This window comes from Echiichthys vipera (genome assembly GCF_963691815.1).
Source record: "Echiichthys vipera genome assembly, chromosome: 4".
In the NCBI taxonomy this organism is placed as follows: domain Eukaryota; kingdom Metazoa; phylum Chordata; class Actinopteri; order Perciformes; family Trachinidae; genus Echiichthys; species Echiichthys vipera.
In genome coordinates, this window is record NC_139829.1 from 13,019,139 (window position 1) to 13,033,281 (window position 14,143).

The 14,143-nt window shown below is 37.3% G+C and overlaps 2 protein-coding genes across 2 annotated transcripts; both read right to left on the reverse strand.

Moving 5' to 3' along the window:
- Positions 1 to 1,497: 1,497 nt before the first annotated feature.
- Positions 1,498 to 9,211, reverse strand: LOC310945633 (proepiregulin-like). The gene is made up of 5 exons (XM_083911785.1): positions 8,975 to 9,211; positions 4,729 to 4,812; positions 3,716 to 3,842; positions 3,478 to 3,624; positions 1,498 to 2,747 (listed from the first exon to the last, which is right to left on the reverse strand). The coding sequence occupies exons 1-5, from the start codon at positions 9,012 to 9,014 to the stop codon at positions 2,681 to 2,683; spliced, it is 465 nt and encodes a 154-aa protein (XP_083767911.1). The 5' UTR covers positions 9,015 to 9,211; the 3' UTR covers positions 1,498 to 2,680.
- Positions 9,212 to 11,404: 2,193 nt separating this feature from the next.
- On the reverse strand, positions 11,405 to 13,099 carry epgn (epithelial mitogen homolog (mouse)). The gene is made up of 5 exons (XM_083912095.1): positions 13,021 to 13,099; positions 12,644 to 12,766; positions 12,415 to 12,535; positions 12,086 to 12,238; positions 11,405 to 11,675 (listed from the first exon to the last, which is right to left on the reverse strand). Exons 1-5 carry the CDS (start codon positions 13,052 to 13,054, stop codon positions 11,621 to 11,623), a joined length of 486 nt encoding a protein of 161 aa, XP_083768221.1. The 5' UTR covers positions 13,055 to 13,099; the 3' UTR covers positions 11,405 to 11,620.
- Between the last annotated feature and the right edge of the window lie 1,044 nt (positions 13,100 to 14,143).

Below are 14,143 nucleotides of genomic sequence, written 5' to 3' on the forward strand. Positions count from 1 at the left end.
ATGCAAACACAGTTTAGCGTGACTTTGCAATCAAATATTTGTCATGTTTAAATTAACGTAAAAGTCCTTAGAAATCCTTTTAGCAATAATTGTGTTTCACAATCAGATAAAGATGGCCATCAGCACCCCCCAAGTTTGGAGACGCAGGAAGGAGGACAGCAGTTTTAGCCGCTTAAAAAAAATAGTATCACTTGATGAAATCCAATGAATGCTTGCCATCAGTTTCCCTGTTTAAGTTTACACAGCGGGATCTGAAGCGTTTCTGTTATCTGAATAAAACCACTGTACTCCATTGACAGTGATTTAACATTGCAGAATATGCAATTTACAGGTATACCGCCGCCTCTGTCGGTTAGTTTGTTTGTCGGTTCGTATTGTATGACTTTTGGGTGTTTCAAAGGTTAGGAACTAATTACCTCAGACAACCCCATTTTAAAAAATCCACACTATCCCTTCACGAGTCTGTCAATGCGGTTATCAGCTTAAGTGTCATTAAAACGACCTGCCATCATGGTTTTTGTTTTGCAGGTTTCTGTGCCCCACTGATGTGAAAGTAGAAGTGCAACAACACACATAAAAGCACAACCATAAGATACTGATACTTGTAATTGTCTCCAAGGGTCAGTAAAGGGGACTCTGTTGTCTGATAAGTAGGGCTCCCGTCATAACTTTCACAGATTCCTTCATCCACCCTGAGAGCTTATCAAAAGTGTTTTTTTCGTGTCCCATTTTGAGTGTGTTTAGCAATGTGTGGATAAAATTTGGATAGTACAACAGAAGTGAAAGTGAAATGGTTTGCTTTCATTCATTCTTTTATGCGTTATATTTCTGTGTCAAACATTTGGCCCATCTCACATGGGATTACAGGACACCGCTATTTCTTCTTACATGTTAAGGTCCATTCACAAAGCATGTAGAAAAGATAAAAGAACAGAAGAAATGAGCTGTGCAATATATTAAATATCTATGTGTAGATTATCTCGGTTAAGAGCTTTCTTTCTCTCTGCTTTCTACAGATAACTGGTTAATTTATTGCCATACCGGTTGTGAATGTGAACAGCCATCTGAATCTTTGGCCAACGTTCATATTCAAAAAAGGGTACATAAATTTGTATATTTGCACTGTTCACCATGACAAAATGTATGTTACAGTATTACAAACTATAAGATTTACTTGTGATTCAAATATACTGGTAATAAAAGGTTTTCTTCCTGTGTGTTTAGTCCTACATGTTTTTAGAAATATTTGCACATACAGTATTTGCAGGGAAAGCAAATGTGACATTAATGACACCAGGGCCATGGAACTGTAATCAAATGCAGCTGGTATTCACTGAATGTTTCACTGTTCCTGTAGACCTACATTTACAAAGTGTGGCAAAGCACCTGTGAACATGGATGTGGCATACAATATTTAAAATATAAGTTACACTTGATTCCTAAATCTCAAGCCCAAAAATGATCGACAGACTTAAAATGAAGAGTACAAGCTGCAACTGTGAAAGGTATTTGCTTTAATTTATATTTTATTAAACATGTTGTCCTGGTATATATATATTGTAAAAATGTCACAAAGAAACAAAGAGATGTTTTCTTTCAGGAGAACGTTTGGAGAAAACTGTACAAAGACTTAAGAAAAGTGTGAAGACTCTTAGCTGTACCAACAACAACAATATCATATGAAGTGAGACCAAGGTCAATGAAGCAGAAATTCATACAGGAGTTTAAAAACAAGTTAATTTTTGTGGCAGTAACAGAGCTTCCAAAACAAGACAATATTCCAGTGTAAACATTAATACTTTATAATAAATTATCAAAATGAGAATACTTTCTGACTTAAAGTTTCAAATAATAAAACAAACAACTGTTACACTCAGTGGCCAGTTCAATAATGACTATTACAAAAAGCAACAATAAATACAAGCTAAACCTAGAAAAAGTGTGAGATTTAACTTAAAAAATATAAAACTGTGCAGAACTGTACTGTAGAAAGAAAGCTATAGGTGGTTAAGACTTTATTATCATGATCAGTAGGTTTTACTTTTTGATATCTGGAGCTGATTTAAAAGATGTGACAAGAGCTGTAACCTCCCCAAACCATGAAAAACAAGCTTTCTGAAGTCAATCTCACATTAACTGACCTCATTGCTTTGTAAAGGCCTAATTTTGGCTAATATAATGTCCGTTCCTGCTAAGCTGTTGCCTTAAAAGTTTAAAAAGCATGTGATTAGGTTTACCTCTTTTTTTATAGACCCTGGATCTCTATGAGAAGTGATCGTGTTACCTTAGATATTTGTTCAGACTTTCACATTTCATCCAGATTTTTTCCATGACCCACCATCATTACCACCCACAGAAACTACCTTTGTATGTCACACCATTCATCTTTTCAAACATGAGGGCAGCAGGGGCCGAAACACTAGAACCAGTGCAGCTGGAAACAACAATCGCACCGCACAAAAGCTGTTTCTGTTTTTATTAACACATTTTAATCTCTTTGTGCCAATCTGCCCGCTTGATAAAGTGATCCACAAACCGTGTAATCCATCCAGTAAACCAGCCACTGAGTGTAAACTCATCAGGGATGTTGAAATTTGCTTTTAGGAAACTGGTTTTAAAAAAAAAAAATCCTGCTTTGCCTTTTTTTCTAGTGGTGGAGGCAGCGGGTGTGTGTGGCACTCTAAGCTGTCTGGACTCCTTTGTAACCCTGCCGCTTCTGCTGACGTGGGAATTTGTTTTTCTTATACCTGTTAAAAAAAAAAACACACAGAACATGATTTATTTGATTTTTAAAAAGGTGCCAACCAAACCATTAACTTTGTTGTCTACCATCCTAAAATAAAACTGCAGAGTGACCAGGATTAAATGTCATAATCTCTGTCTGTGGTTTGACGTGTCTCTGCATGAAACAGGATGTTGGGGCAGACTTTATGTCATGAGGGGCCTGATTTGAAACACAAGGTACACCTGGTTCACATGATGACAGGCTGTGTCTGAGTCACACTCAAAATCTACAGTACAGTCACACTTTATTTGCACGCCAAGAACTAAATGCATCAACAAAACTATAACTACCACCTTGCGGATTTAAGATTCTGCCAACAAGTTGCAGTTTACATCCAAACTGTCCACACTGACATGATATATGTGGTGAAGACTTTGAAGGAATTTAGCGAAAAGTGTTAAAATGTATTGTTCCTCAACCCGGAAGCACAGAAGATCCTTCATATCACCATGGTTTCAAGATTCTGTTCCTGAGTTGGTGTTGAATAATGGACATAAACATTATGATGTCAAAGTGAAGCTGACCCTTGACCTTTTGGATATAAATTGTCATCACTTCATCATTTTATCTTCGGAGATATTTGACCTTCGACGTCCCAAATCTAATTAGCCCTGCATACATCAATCTCTCCGAAATAGTAAATTCACATTAAAAGTAATCATTGCAAACACACACACGGACTAAAGCCTTACCATTTGCAGCAGAAGTACAGCGCTCCGGCCAAACCTATAATCAGCAGAGCCACACAGAACACGGTGACAATTATCTGCTCTTCTCCCATCGGCTGAACGACAAGCTCCGGGTCGCTGCACCTGGGGCCGTAGAAGCCCCTTTCACACCTGCAACAGCAAAGCGACGGGTCATACATGATCACACCTGGTGACTAAGACCAGCACACGCACAAACACATACGCACAAAGAGGACCGTACTTGCAATGGTGTTCATTGATGTCCACCAGCAGCATGCACTGGCCTTTGTTTAGGCAGTAGCTGTCAAAAGTGCTGTCGCAGTTCTGCGTTGACCGCTTCACCACATGAGGGCGCTCTTCTCCCTGCCCTGAAACACCAAGAACACACAGCTGATGAAAAACCTCACAAATCTTGTCAACTAAGCCCCAAATCCAGGTATAAAGCCACTGCTGTATATATTACATGAAATAAATATGTTATTTGAGTTTTGCTGTAATCATTGTGTAATCATTAGGATCTGAGGAATCAGCTACATCTTTTAAATACATAAATATCAACTTAGGCCCATTTTTTCATTCGTTCATTTGTTTTAGAGCTGCAACAATTAGTTGCTTATTGTTCATAACTTAATTGTTATTGTTACTAACTTACCCCAGTAGTGGGCCACGTTGTTACAATTGAACTCCTTTTATATGACATCAATTTATGGTACATTTTAAGGGTACATTGTGTCAGAGCCCTAACACAATAGTTGAGGGACAAAAACCATCCCCAGTTGCATTACAATTTAATATTTTAGGATTTGGGAGTGTTGGTTGGACAAAGTAAGACACTTGACACTCTAATGTTATTTCTTTATTGTGGTGTGTTTTTCTTGATCATATTTTCTCCTCCTCTATGTTTCTGGTTGTATTACATTGTAGAGCTGAGGTGCTTTATTTTTATTTATATATATATTTTATCTAATGTTTGGGATTTAAACTTGAAAAGTGGCTCAAACAAACACTTTTTAAAAAAGTTAACCATTTTCTGTCAGTCGGATAATCATTTCAGCCCCCATAGCATTTGTTTCAAGACCAAACAGAAAATCCAAAATTATATAGTTATCAAAAGAATAATGTCCCTTACTATGAGTTACTTCCATGCAAATGCATTACAATGCTTTGAATTATGTGTTTGCACTAATATTTCAAAGACAAATCTCTGCACATTTCTTATTCTTGACAAATAAAGTGATTAGTCACAGTGAATACCTGCAGATAGAGAGGTGCTGTGTGCAGTCTGCAGTTTGGATGAGACGCTCTTGGTGAGAACATTCGGCCAGAGCAACAGGACACCTGTTGAACAAAGAACGTTTATGTCATTAATTACACTAAAAATAAGGTAAATATGTCAGTTCTGTGGGGACATTGAGTTTAAACCGGTTTATTACTGGACTACTGAAGGATCACTTTTAAAATGCTTTTAAGACATGTTGCTTAACATATATTTTTTTCACATCACATGATGTTTTTATTCAAGATGAGGAAACCCTCTATATTCATTACTTTTAAGTGTTTCCCAAATTAACACTTTGACCTAATTCCACTTGTCATTACAAATGAAAAATGACAGGCTTCGAATTATTTGGATCATTTAGTCCCTTAAACCTTAAAGTGTTTGCTTATGTATGCGGACTGTTTTGAGATGAGACACCACACCAGCATGAAAGAAACATTCAGATATCATAACTTCTTTTTTTTTTTTTTTTGGCGAGAATGTGGTGTGGCTCGTGTTGCCTAGCCTACATGCCTGTACCAGCCTGCAGAACTTTATAATGCATTGCATTTGCGTACACCCACATTCCTGCAGGCAGGAGAGAAAAAACACATGAACCTGGATGCAAGATGTGTCCGGTTATGACTGGTTATGAATCTGGTTAAACTCTCTATAAAAGCCTGGCCACGGCGCCCTCTCTGGGTTTCTGTCTGTTGTTATGGCTGCAGAGATATTTTCCTCTGTGTTTTCGGTGAAGAGACTCTGGTTGTTGGGTGTTTCTGACGTGGCTCATTGGTGTAAAGTACATAGTGCACTTAAGCTGGAAGAACAGACGAAGCAACTTTTCATTATTACAAATTAATCACTGGGCAGTCAGCAAAATTTATATCATTTACTCACTGACCCACTTTAATCTATCAAGAGCCAACGTGATCCGATACCCATCTTACCTCACCGCTGCATTCATTTGGATGGGAAATGCACCTGTATTTTTCCAACAGTTTTCACAACCACAATGACATTTGACTCTTTGGCTTTGTGAAAAGTTGAATATTCAACACTGAACTGGTTAATACAAATGTATATAAATCTAGGGTAAAGGTGAGCAGGGCTACAACGAGCTCACTATATATGACTCACATAAAGGAGGGCAGTGAAAGGAGGGATGGTTATCAGTGCTGGTAAACTCCTATCATGATAGATAACTGGTTAATCACAAAGCTATATATACTACTTTACATTTTGCAGATAATTCTTTAAGCAGCATTTTAAATGCAGGACTTTAACTTGTAATAAAGTATTTTTTAAGCAGTAGTACCGTTACATTTGATTATGGAAAGGATCTGAGTTCTTCCTCCACTACTGGGTACTCATCAGTTTACACAAGCTATTATATGACTATTATAATAAATAAGAATGAAACCGAACAACAAGCAAATGACAGATTTAACCAGATGGCACGCGCTTTCAAATAATTAATCATCCATGTACGGGTTAATTGCCAACATCCTGCAGCATCCCTCAGGCTCTGCGCTCAGCATGTGCGTCAGCTCATTAACACAGGTATGCATGGGTCCTTCATCTGACTCCAGAAACTTCTGAAATTATAATTAAACAAACAGGCTTCATATTCAGCGGCAACTGATTATTTGACTCAACAAGTAGTAGAAGAGGAAATCAGAAAGCAAAATTAACCAGAGGTTTACCAGTAACACTATTCATTTAATCTGCTGTTCAATTTAAAAGGGTTTTAATTGGAGCTGATCCACAAGAGTCCTTAAATTCAAACTGCTGCAGAACCTTTGTATTTTTAAAAAGTTATATTTATGCTTTACATTAAGTCAGCATAAGGAGGTTACTACTTAATTAAGTACATTAAGTATTTTTTTTCGTTTACTACTACTTGAGTAAAGGATCTTGATATTTCTTCCATCACACTGGAAGCTGCAAAACAAAAAGAGTAATTGGCAGTCAGATAAATGTGGATTCAAATGCAGTAGAGTCAAAGTGTTATGTTGCCCAAAATGGCAGGGATGCACGAAGTATTTAGATCCTTCACTCAAGTAAAAGTTGCAGTACCTCAATTGAAATATGCTAAAATACAAGCAAAAGCCACATGTTCAAAATGTTACTTTGGCTAAGTATTTAGTATATAGTGTATATAGTGTACCATGCTCCTGGTCCGTACTCTGAATTTCTATCTGAATTCTCAGAGTTTCTGTCAAATTTAGTCCTTAAATCTGATAAAGCAATCATTGTAGGAGATTTTAATATTCATGTGGACGTTGTTAATAATAGCCTTAGTATTGCGTTTAACTCCTCTATTAGATTCGATTGGTTTTAGTCAGAGTGTGCATAAACCTACTCACTGTTTTAATCACACCTTCGACCTTGTTTTGGCTTATGGTGTGGAAATCAATGACTTAATAGTCTTTCCACCGAATACTATTTTATCAGACCATTATTTAATAACTTTTGAATTCCTATTACAGGACTACTCTGGGCAAAAGTTTCTACACTAGATGTGAATTCTTCTCCTCACCTTTAAAGCTCTTATTGGTCAGGCTCCGTCAGATCCTAAAGAGCTCATAGTACCGTATTACCCGCCTAAATCGCTGCGCTCTGAGAATGCAGGGCTACTTGTCGTTCCTAGAGTCTCCAAAAGTAGACTGGGAGGCAGAGCCTTCAGCTACCAAGCTCCTCTACTGTGGAACCAACTCCCAAGTGTTATTCGGAAGACAGACGATGTCCCCATATTTAAGAGTAACTTAAAACTTTTACAGCTATGGCTTACGAGCCCTTAGCTACGTTGTTATTTTTAAGATGATTTTGTCAACACAGATGTCCGTCCTCCATAGAGCTGGGTCTGTCTGACGTTCCTGCCTGTAATAGGGAAGGTTTTCGTTGCCACCGTACTCTATGGAGGAATTGTTGGGTCTATGTAAATCATAAATAAGTCAGTGTGGTCTTTACCGACTCTGTAAAGTGTCCTGAGATAACTTTTGTTATGATTTGGCACTATAAATAACATTTTATTAAATGAAGTAAAAGTACTCATTTTGTAGGAGGAAAATGGCCCCTGTGAGTGTTATTAGACATTATTGGAATATTAATGTCTCTCAAAGAAATAAACCAGGAAAATAAACCTTTACACACCGGGTGCCACAATAATGCTCGTCTGTGAATATTCAAACCGGCCTGCCTTATCAGCTGAACATCGGCTTTAATTGTGAAAGGTAAGAAGAGAGGGAGTGGTGATGATATGTGCTGTCACGGTTGAACGGAGTAATGTTTGAAGAGAGGGAGAGCTGCAAGAAGAACTCTCTGGCTTTCTAGCATTTTTCGCTTTATACTACTGCAATTTTAAGTATCAAACATGTGATTCATGACGTATAAAGTGCGGAGCTGCTCCACAGACAAATGGGAAACTGATTCTTGTGAACCCAGGAAAAACAAATACTCAAATGAGCTGTATTCTATTGTAGTGTTCAGTTGTGACACAGAAAGTGTAGGCCTACCCACATCAGTGTCATCTGTAACATCTTTCCAAATTCATTGTCTATGGAGCAGCTCTACAATTTATACTTAGTGACATCACAAATTTGAGCTTTAGCACTCTAGTTTTTGGACTTTGGAGAAAGCTGTTCATGTTTACTTGTATTATTTGGACTGCCTTAGACTATTGGAATAACATTTATGAATTTTGAAAATGGACGTATATCCCCTTTAATGTGTAAGCATTTTGCTTTTTGTTGATAGATGGAGCTAACTACTTTACTGTTGGGTAGTTTAATCTACAACAGTGCTTTCTATTTTATAAGATGGTTTTATGTTTTGTAAAATCTTGGTCTAAAAAACATTTCGATCTGAAGGAGTGGAGTAAAAGTATAAGATAGATAAAGTAGCATAAGTAAAGTAAGCGTGTGCCCTCTTGGTGCATTTGTTTCCCTTAACTACCTTGTATGTGTTTTAATTCAATTCAATTTGAATTTTCGTGCCAAATCATAACAAAAGTTATCTCAGGACACTTTACAGACTAGGTATAGACCGCACTCAACACGTTTTAGCCGACATGTCATGTTTTGACCTGACTCCGCAGATGGGCACTTAAACTCAGTCCACACCTGAACCTAACAGCTCTAATCCACACGTCAAATAAGTTTCAAACAAATGTGTGATCTTGACTTTTTTCTAAACATTAAAAAGGAAAAAAACACACACACACACACACACTCAACTTACCGATAAGTGAGAGGAGCGCTGACGGTTTGCTGTTCCCCATGTTCAGAGCCGACGGGTCGCTGATGGAGGCTCGGTGGGCGCGCAGGTGAGAACCAGTTTGGATTAGAGACGCTTCCGATTTGTCAAAATAACTATTAGTTAAAGGGGGCAGGAGATGGCTCTGATGGCACAGATAACCTGGAAACCAATGGGCTCTATCCTGCTCTCTGGGTGTGGTGACAGACTCCTGTCACTTGGAGAATTTCACACTTGAAACGTCCAAATAAAAAAAGGGGCCCTGAAGGCATCGTTTCACCAAAAAAGGAGGAGCTGCTTCCGTCATCCACTTCTGTAGATGCAGAGGGAATATCAGTACTCATATTTTTTTTTTTTACAAAGGTAGAAGTATTCAGATCTGTTACTTTGGAAAAAGTAGCCTAGCTATATGTAAAAATACTCCATTACAAGTAACAGTCCTTCATTCAAAATCCAGCTTAATAAAAGTTAAAGTTATCAGCAGAAAACATGTTTATTATGGGGCTATCATTGCAGTATGAGTTATGGAGCAGAACGATTCTTGTTGTCTTTAGTATATATCATATTTAAGTGAAATTCCAGCGTAAAATCCTTCCAGGGTCTTTTTCGGCAAATAATATGAAGGTATTAAAACAGCTTTTTTAATCAATTTTACTGCTCAAAATAACACTTTAGTCTTAGACGTCTCTTTATCGATCCCTTTGGGATGACCCCCACAAGGATATTGAATTTCCAGCAGCTTACAAAAACACAATGGAGGTATAAGAAAAAAAAATACTGTATGAGATAACCAATAAACTCTTAGATTAAAAAAAACATACAGAAAGTATTAAAAACAATAAATAGTAAACAATAAACTCTTAGTTAAATATATATGAGGTAGATAAAACAGAATTCACGGAAAATGAAACCAGATAAGCTTAAAAGCCTCTGCAGTAGCATGATAAGAGTCCCTACACATTAACCGAAGCACCAATGGGCTCCTTCCTTTTGGATTGACTTTGGTAATCGATGTGAACAGACTTTACTATGAGAGGAGCTGGTACAGGGGCCAGTAGGTAAGTCTTTAAAACACTCTTTTAATAAACTCCGGGTTCACTAACTACATTATTGGTGCTTCGGTTAATGTGTAGAGACGCTTATAATGCTACTGCAGAGGTTTGGTGTTATCATGAGCAGTATTAGTGGTTAAAAAATATATTTTAATGCGTTCACCTTGCTGCCCCGAGCTAATCACTGTTAGCCACATGCGGCTGTTAGCGACTCTTAGGGATTTCTCTGTTAAAAGTTGTTACACAAAAAAATTATCTCGATGGCTTATTTGAGTGTATTTGCCAAAAAAAGACCCTGGGATGATTTTACACCGGAATTTCACTTTAAGGGTTTTGTACAAACACCTGTAACAGCGCATTTTACAAGCTCATGTTTTTGTTTGAAAAATCTTTAAGTAACTAGCTGAAAAATAAATGTAGTGCAGTGGGAAAAAAAACAGTAGGGTACAATACTTCAGTCTGAAATGTAGTGGGGTATGTAAAGAAGCATAAGATGGAAAAAAAGATAATAAAGCATATAGTGTATATTTAATATCTCTTTATTGTTTAAGAATATTTCCTTATAACGTGTTTTAAAAGCACTCTGGACGTCTTAAGTATAAAGACTTGAATTGAGAGTTGCTACAGTGTTCAGACTTATTGGTTGAACTATGTGTTTATATATTATTTATTTAGAATATAAACTCTCTTTGCCATTTCTTTCCTTGTGTTTTAACTGTTTGTTTTCTGCCCGTTATTGTTTTGAACAGATTTTATTCTATTTCAAGATACATCTTCGTTAACTTGATGTTTCATCCTCCTCCCCTGAACAGCCTTGGGTTATTTCTTCTCATGCATGTAGATCTTTCACATGTTAACTTTTTTGATAGTATAGTTTAAGTTTTTGGTAGTCTTTTGGGGTAAATAAAGGTTGCAGTTACAGTGTGTCAGTAGATCAATGGGCATTATCCCTTCAAGGGAGAAACACGTGACAATCAAACATACACTATTCCTAAATAATAGTTGGCTACATACACTATAACGGGGACGTTACGATTCAATTTTTCTTTTTATTCTAACATTTAGAATTCCAAAATGGTAACTACAGTATCACCTGCCAAAACAAAACATACTCAATGAGAAAACCAATCAATCAAAGACAAAATCTCCATCTCCTTGTGTGTTAAAATATTTTTGACAAGAAATTTCAGCAATATATACATTTTTAAACATTTATTACACGTTAAATACATTTAACACTTTCAATAAGTTAGTTGCTACATTACAATAAATAGTCATATTTGTTCTCCCTCATTCTTTAAAGGATAACTGATCAATATCGACCCAGTTTAACATAAATAGTTTCATCTTGCCGCACTCGTTGGAATGATGTCAAACTCAATAGTAGGCATCCTTATGCACATGAAATGTCCAATAAAGAAAGAAATCTATACAGTCTCTTAATTGCTTTGTAAATCATTTCCAATGCAGTGGATTATTATTATTATACAGTATGATGTAATGTTACGCCAGATGTTTAATAAATACTAATAATGGTGACAGTGATGATGTAGACGATGAACAGATGAGTTGTAGGGGGTCACACTGACGACTCAGACGGTGCAGATTTAATTAGTGGAGCTGATTTTGTACACCTGGAAAAAAAAATCCTCTGAATTAGAACACATTCTCTTTTTCTTGGTTACAAAGACATGTTTAAACAAAAGCCTCGATTTTCACTGTAAAGTATCCCAACTATAACTGTAAATACATCAGTACTGACAATTTGAAAAGTCTGTTATATATAGATATATAGATATATAGATATATATCATTTAATCAAAAGGGTTAACAACTACATGATTGAACATTTTTGTTGGATGGTTTGAAGAAGGCCAAGACATATGCCATGACTTGACGAGTGATCTCTTGAACATGTTTGACTGATTCACTGCAGCGTACACTTAGCAAGGAGAGTAAAGAGCATTTGAAAAAGTTCCTAGAACATCTTCTCTCAAATGTTTTGAAGCACAGCATTGTATGGAGAAAACCTGCAGATACTCACCTCTTATAAGCACAGCAGAAAATGATGATGGCCAGGACAATGATGAGCATGGCTACCCCAAAACCAATGGCAATCAGTTTCTCTAACTCAGGCAGAGCACGGGTGTGATCAATGAGGAACATGCAGCGAGGTCCGCGGAATGAGGATGTGCAGCTGCAAACCACACAGACAAATATGTGAGTGCATTCCAGAGCTGAACACGAACCAACATGTGCATAAAGATGAGACGCTATGTTTATACTGATTATAAATAAAACATATGCAGGATACACGAGGAGCACATAGGCTAGGTTTAAACGTGTTTGTGTGTGAGAGATAACACTACTTACATGCAAGAGGGTTTGTCGCTGTCTTGGGGGTACATGCACTCTCCGCCGTTCTTACAGTATGATTCGTCTTTACTTCCACAAGCTCTGTGTGAGCGCAGAACCGGAGGTTCGTCCATACTGCCTGCAGAGAGAGAGATCAGGATCAGATCAAGGATGCAAAAGTGATGGATATATGACGAAAGATTTAAACTGATAAAAGGCAAATCGAGACTCCAATGAAGACACTTACTGTTGATGAGCTGTGTGGTGAGAGATGAGTTTATCAGAGCAGGAGTTGCTGTGGTCTGGAGGTCCTGAGTCAGCATCGCAGATTGTCCTGCTGTGGTCAGGAGAAGCACAACTGCTGAGAGGACTGGAGGGAAGAACAGAAAATATGAGTTCAGATAATTGGGGTTTTCTAGTGAAGATTCATATTTACAACTCTGAGAAAAAGAATTTCCTGAAATTTGCTTTAACATTATATAAAGGGCTTCATCACCAAAACACTATGATTCAATAGTTTTGTTATAATCAAAGACAATTAAAGTACCCTTCAACTAATTTAACAAATCATAAACTCCACTAGTTACAAATTTGATACCAAAGAGAAAGAAAAAGGGGACATACCACTTTCCAGGCATTTCTGTCCGTGTGTAAACATCTTGTCTTCTGTCGGTGTGATGTCTGTGTTCTCAGTTCAACTCCTTGTGTGTGATCGTCAACAGGCTTTTGCTGAGTTTATATAGCTGAGATCCGAACCACTCAAAATGCCAATCAATGAACCGAATACTTTTTTTTCCCTGTGAAAAATGAGAACCATTTCCTTTGATAAATCTCATTTGCATCATTTCCTTTATGTGCCCCAACTGTCTGCATGCAGAGGCAGAGTCTAAAGGGTTTGATGGTGGTGGTAGGGGCATGTTTCTGCCCAGAAGTACTTTAAAGTGCTTTCTTCCTTGGAAGTTCCTGAACCCACGCAATCACTTGGCAGATTGATAGTTTCACTCAAATGCTTCCTTTGCAGTTTTAAGAGGTTGCTTCATTGAGGATTACAGGTGTTGTGAAAGCCTCAATTTCTTCTGAGTGGTGATTAAAGAACAAAGGATTTTCTTTTGCCTCTAACTTTGTGTATGACAGGTGAAGAGAGAAAAGAAGAAAAGAGAAGAAAGATAGAAACAAAGAACAGATGCTGTAAAGATGAAGCGAAGAATTGTTTAATGGATGCTTACTATTAAGGGTTTTTGAGCTGTAATTACCTTTATTAATGTTTAATAAACCTCCAGGAGGCATGTTTTTATAGATCAGTCATACACCATTAATAAGACGGAACATTCAGTTTGACACTTTTTTCTTTTCAGATACATTTGTTGTACTGTTTTCTAAGTAACTTACAGTAGATCAGAATGATAGATCTACTGAACTAGTCACCCACCACAGGCTAACTTGGTAAACACATGAAAATCTTGACATTAATTAATATAGGCTTAGTGCATTGGAGGGGGTCTCTCTGAGGAATGAAAGTGTTTGCTAAAAAGGACACAGGTGTCATGCTGGAGAATGACTTTCCAAAACCTGGCAACTCAAAAGTTGTTTCTAAAAGAGATATTTTGATGATTTAAACCCAGCTATGTGTCATGGCAATGTGGACAGTATGTGTCGATGAACTGTATTTGGCTTACTTCTGTTGCCACAATGCACAGATCTTGGAGGTCCCTGAGAGATTTCTGCCACAGAGGGAAATCAAACACCG

Excerpts from the sequence above, each read along its gene's own strand:
- LOC310945633 (XM_083911785.1), bottom strand. The coding sequence starts at position 9,014 with ATGGGGAACAGCAAACCGTCAGCGCTCCTCTCACTTATCG. Across the intron at positions 3,843-4,728 it reads CAGCACCTCTCTATCTGCAG|GGCAGGGAGAAGAGCGCCCT; the intron begins GTATTCACTGTG and ends TTGGTGTTTCAG. Across the intron at positions 2,748-3,477 it reads CTGTACTTCTGCTGCAAATG|GTATAAGAAAAACAAATTCC; the intron begins GTAAGGCTTTAG and ends TTTTTTTAACAG.
- epgn (XM_083912095.1), bottom strand. The coding sequence starts at position 13,054 with ATGTTTACACACGGACAGAAATGCCTGGAAAGTG. Across the intron at positions 12,239-12,414 it reads AGCGACAAACCCTCTTGCAT|CTGCACATCCTCATTCCGCG; the intron begins GTAAGTAGTGTT and ends TGTGGTTTGCAG. Across the intron at positions 11,676-12,085 it reads TTCTGCTGTGCTTATAAGAG|GTGTACAAAATCAGCTCCAC; the intron begins GTGAGTATCTGC and ends TTTTTTTTCCAG.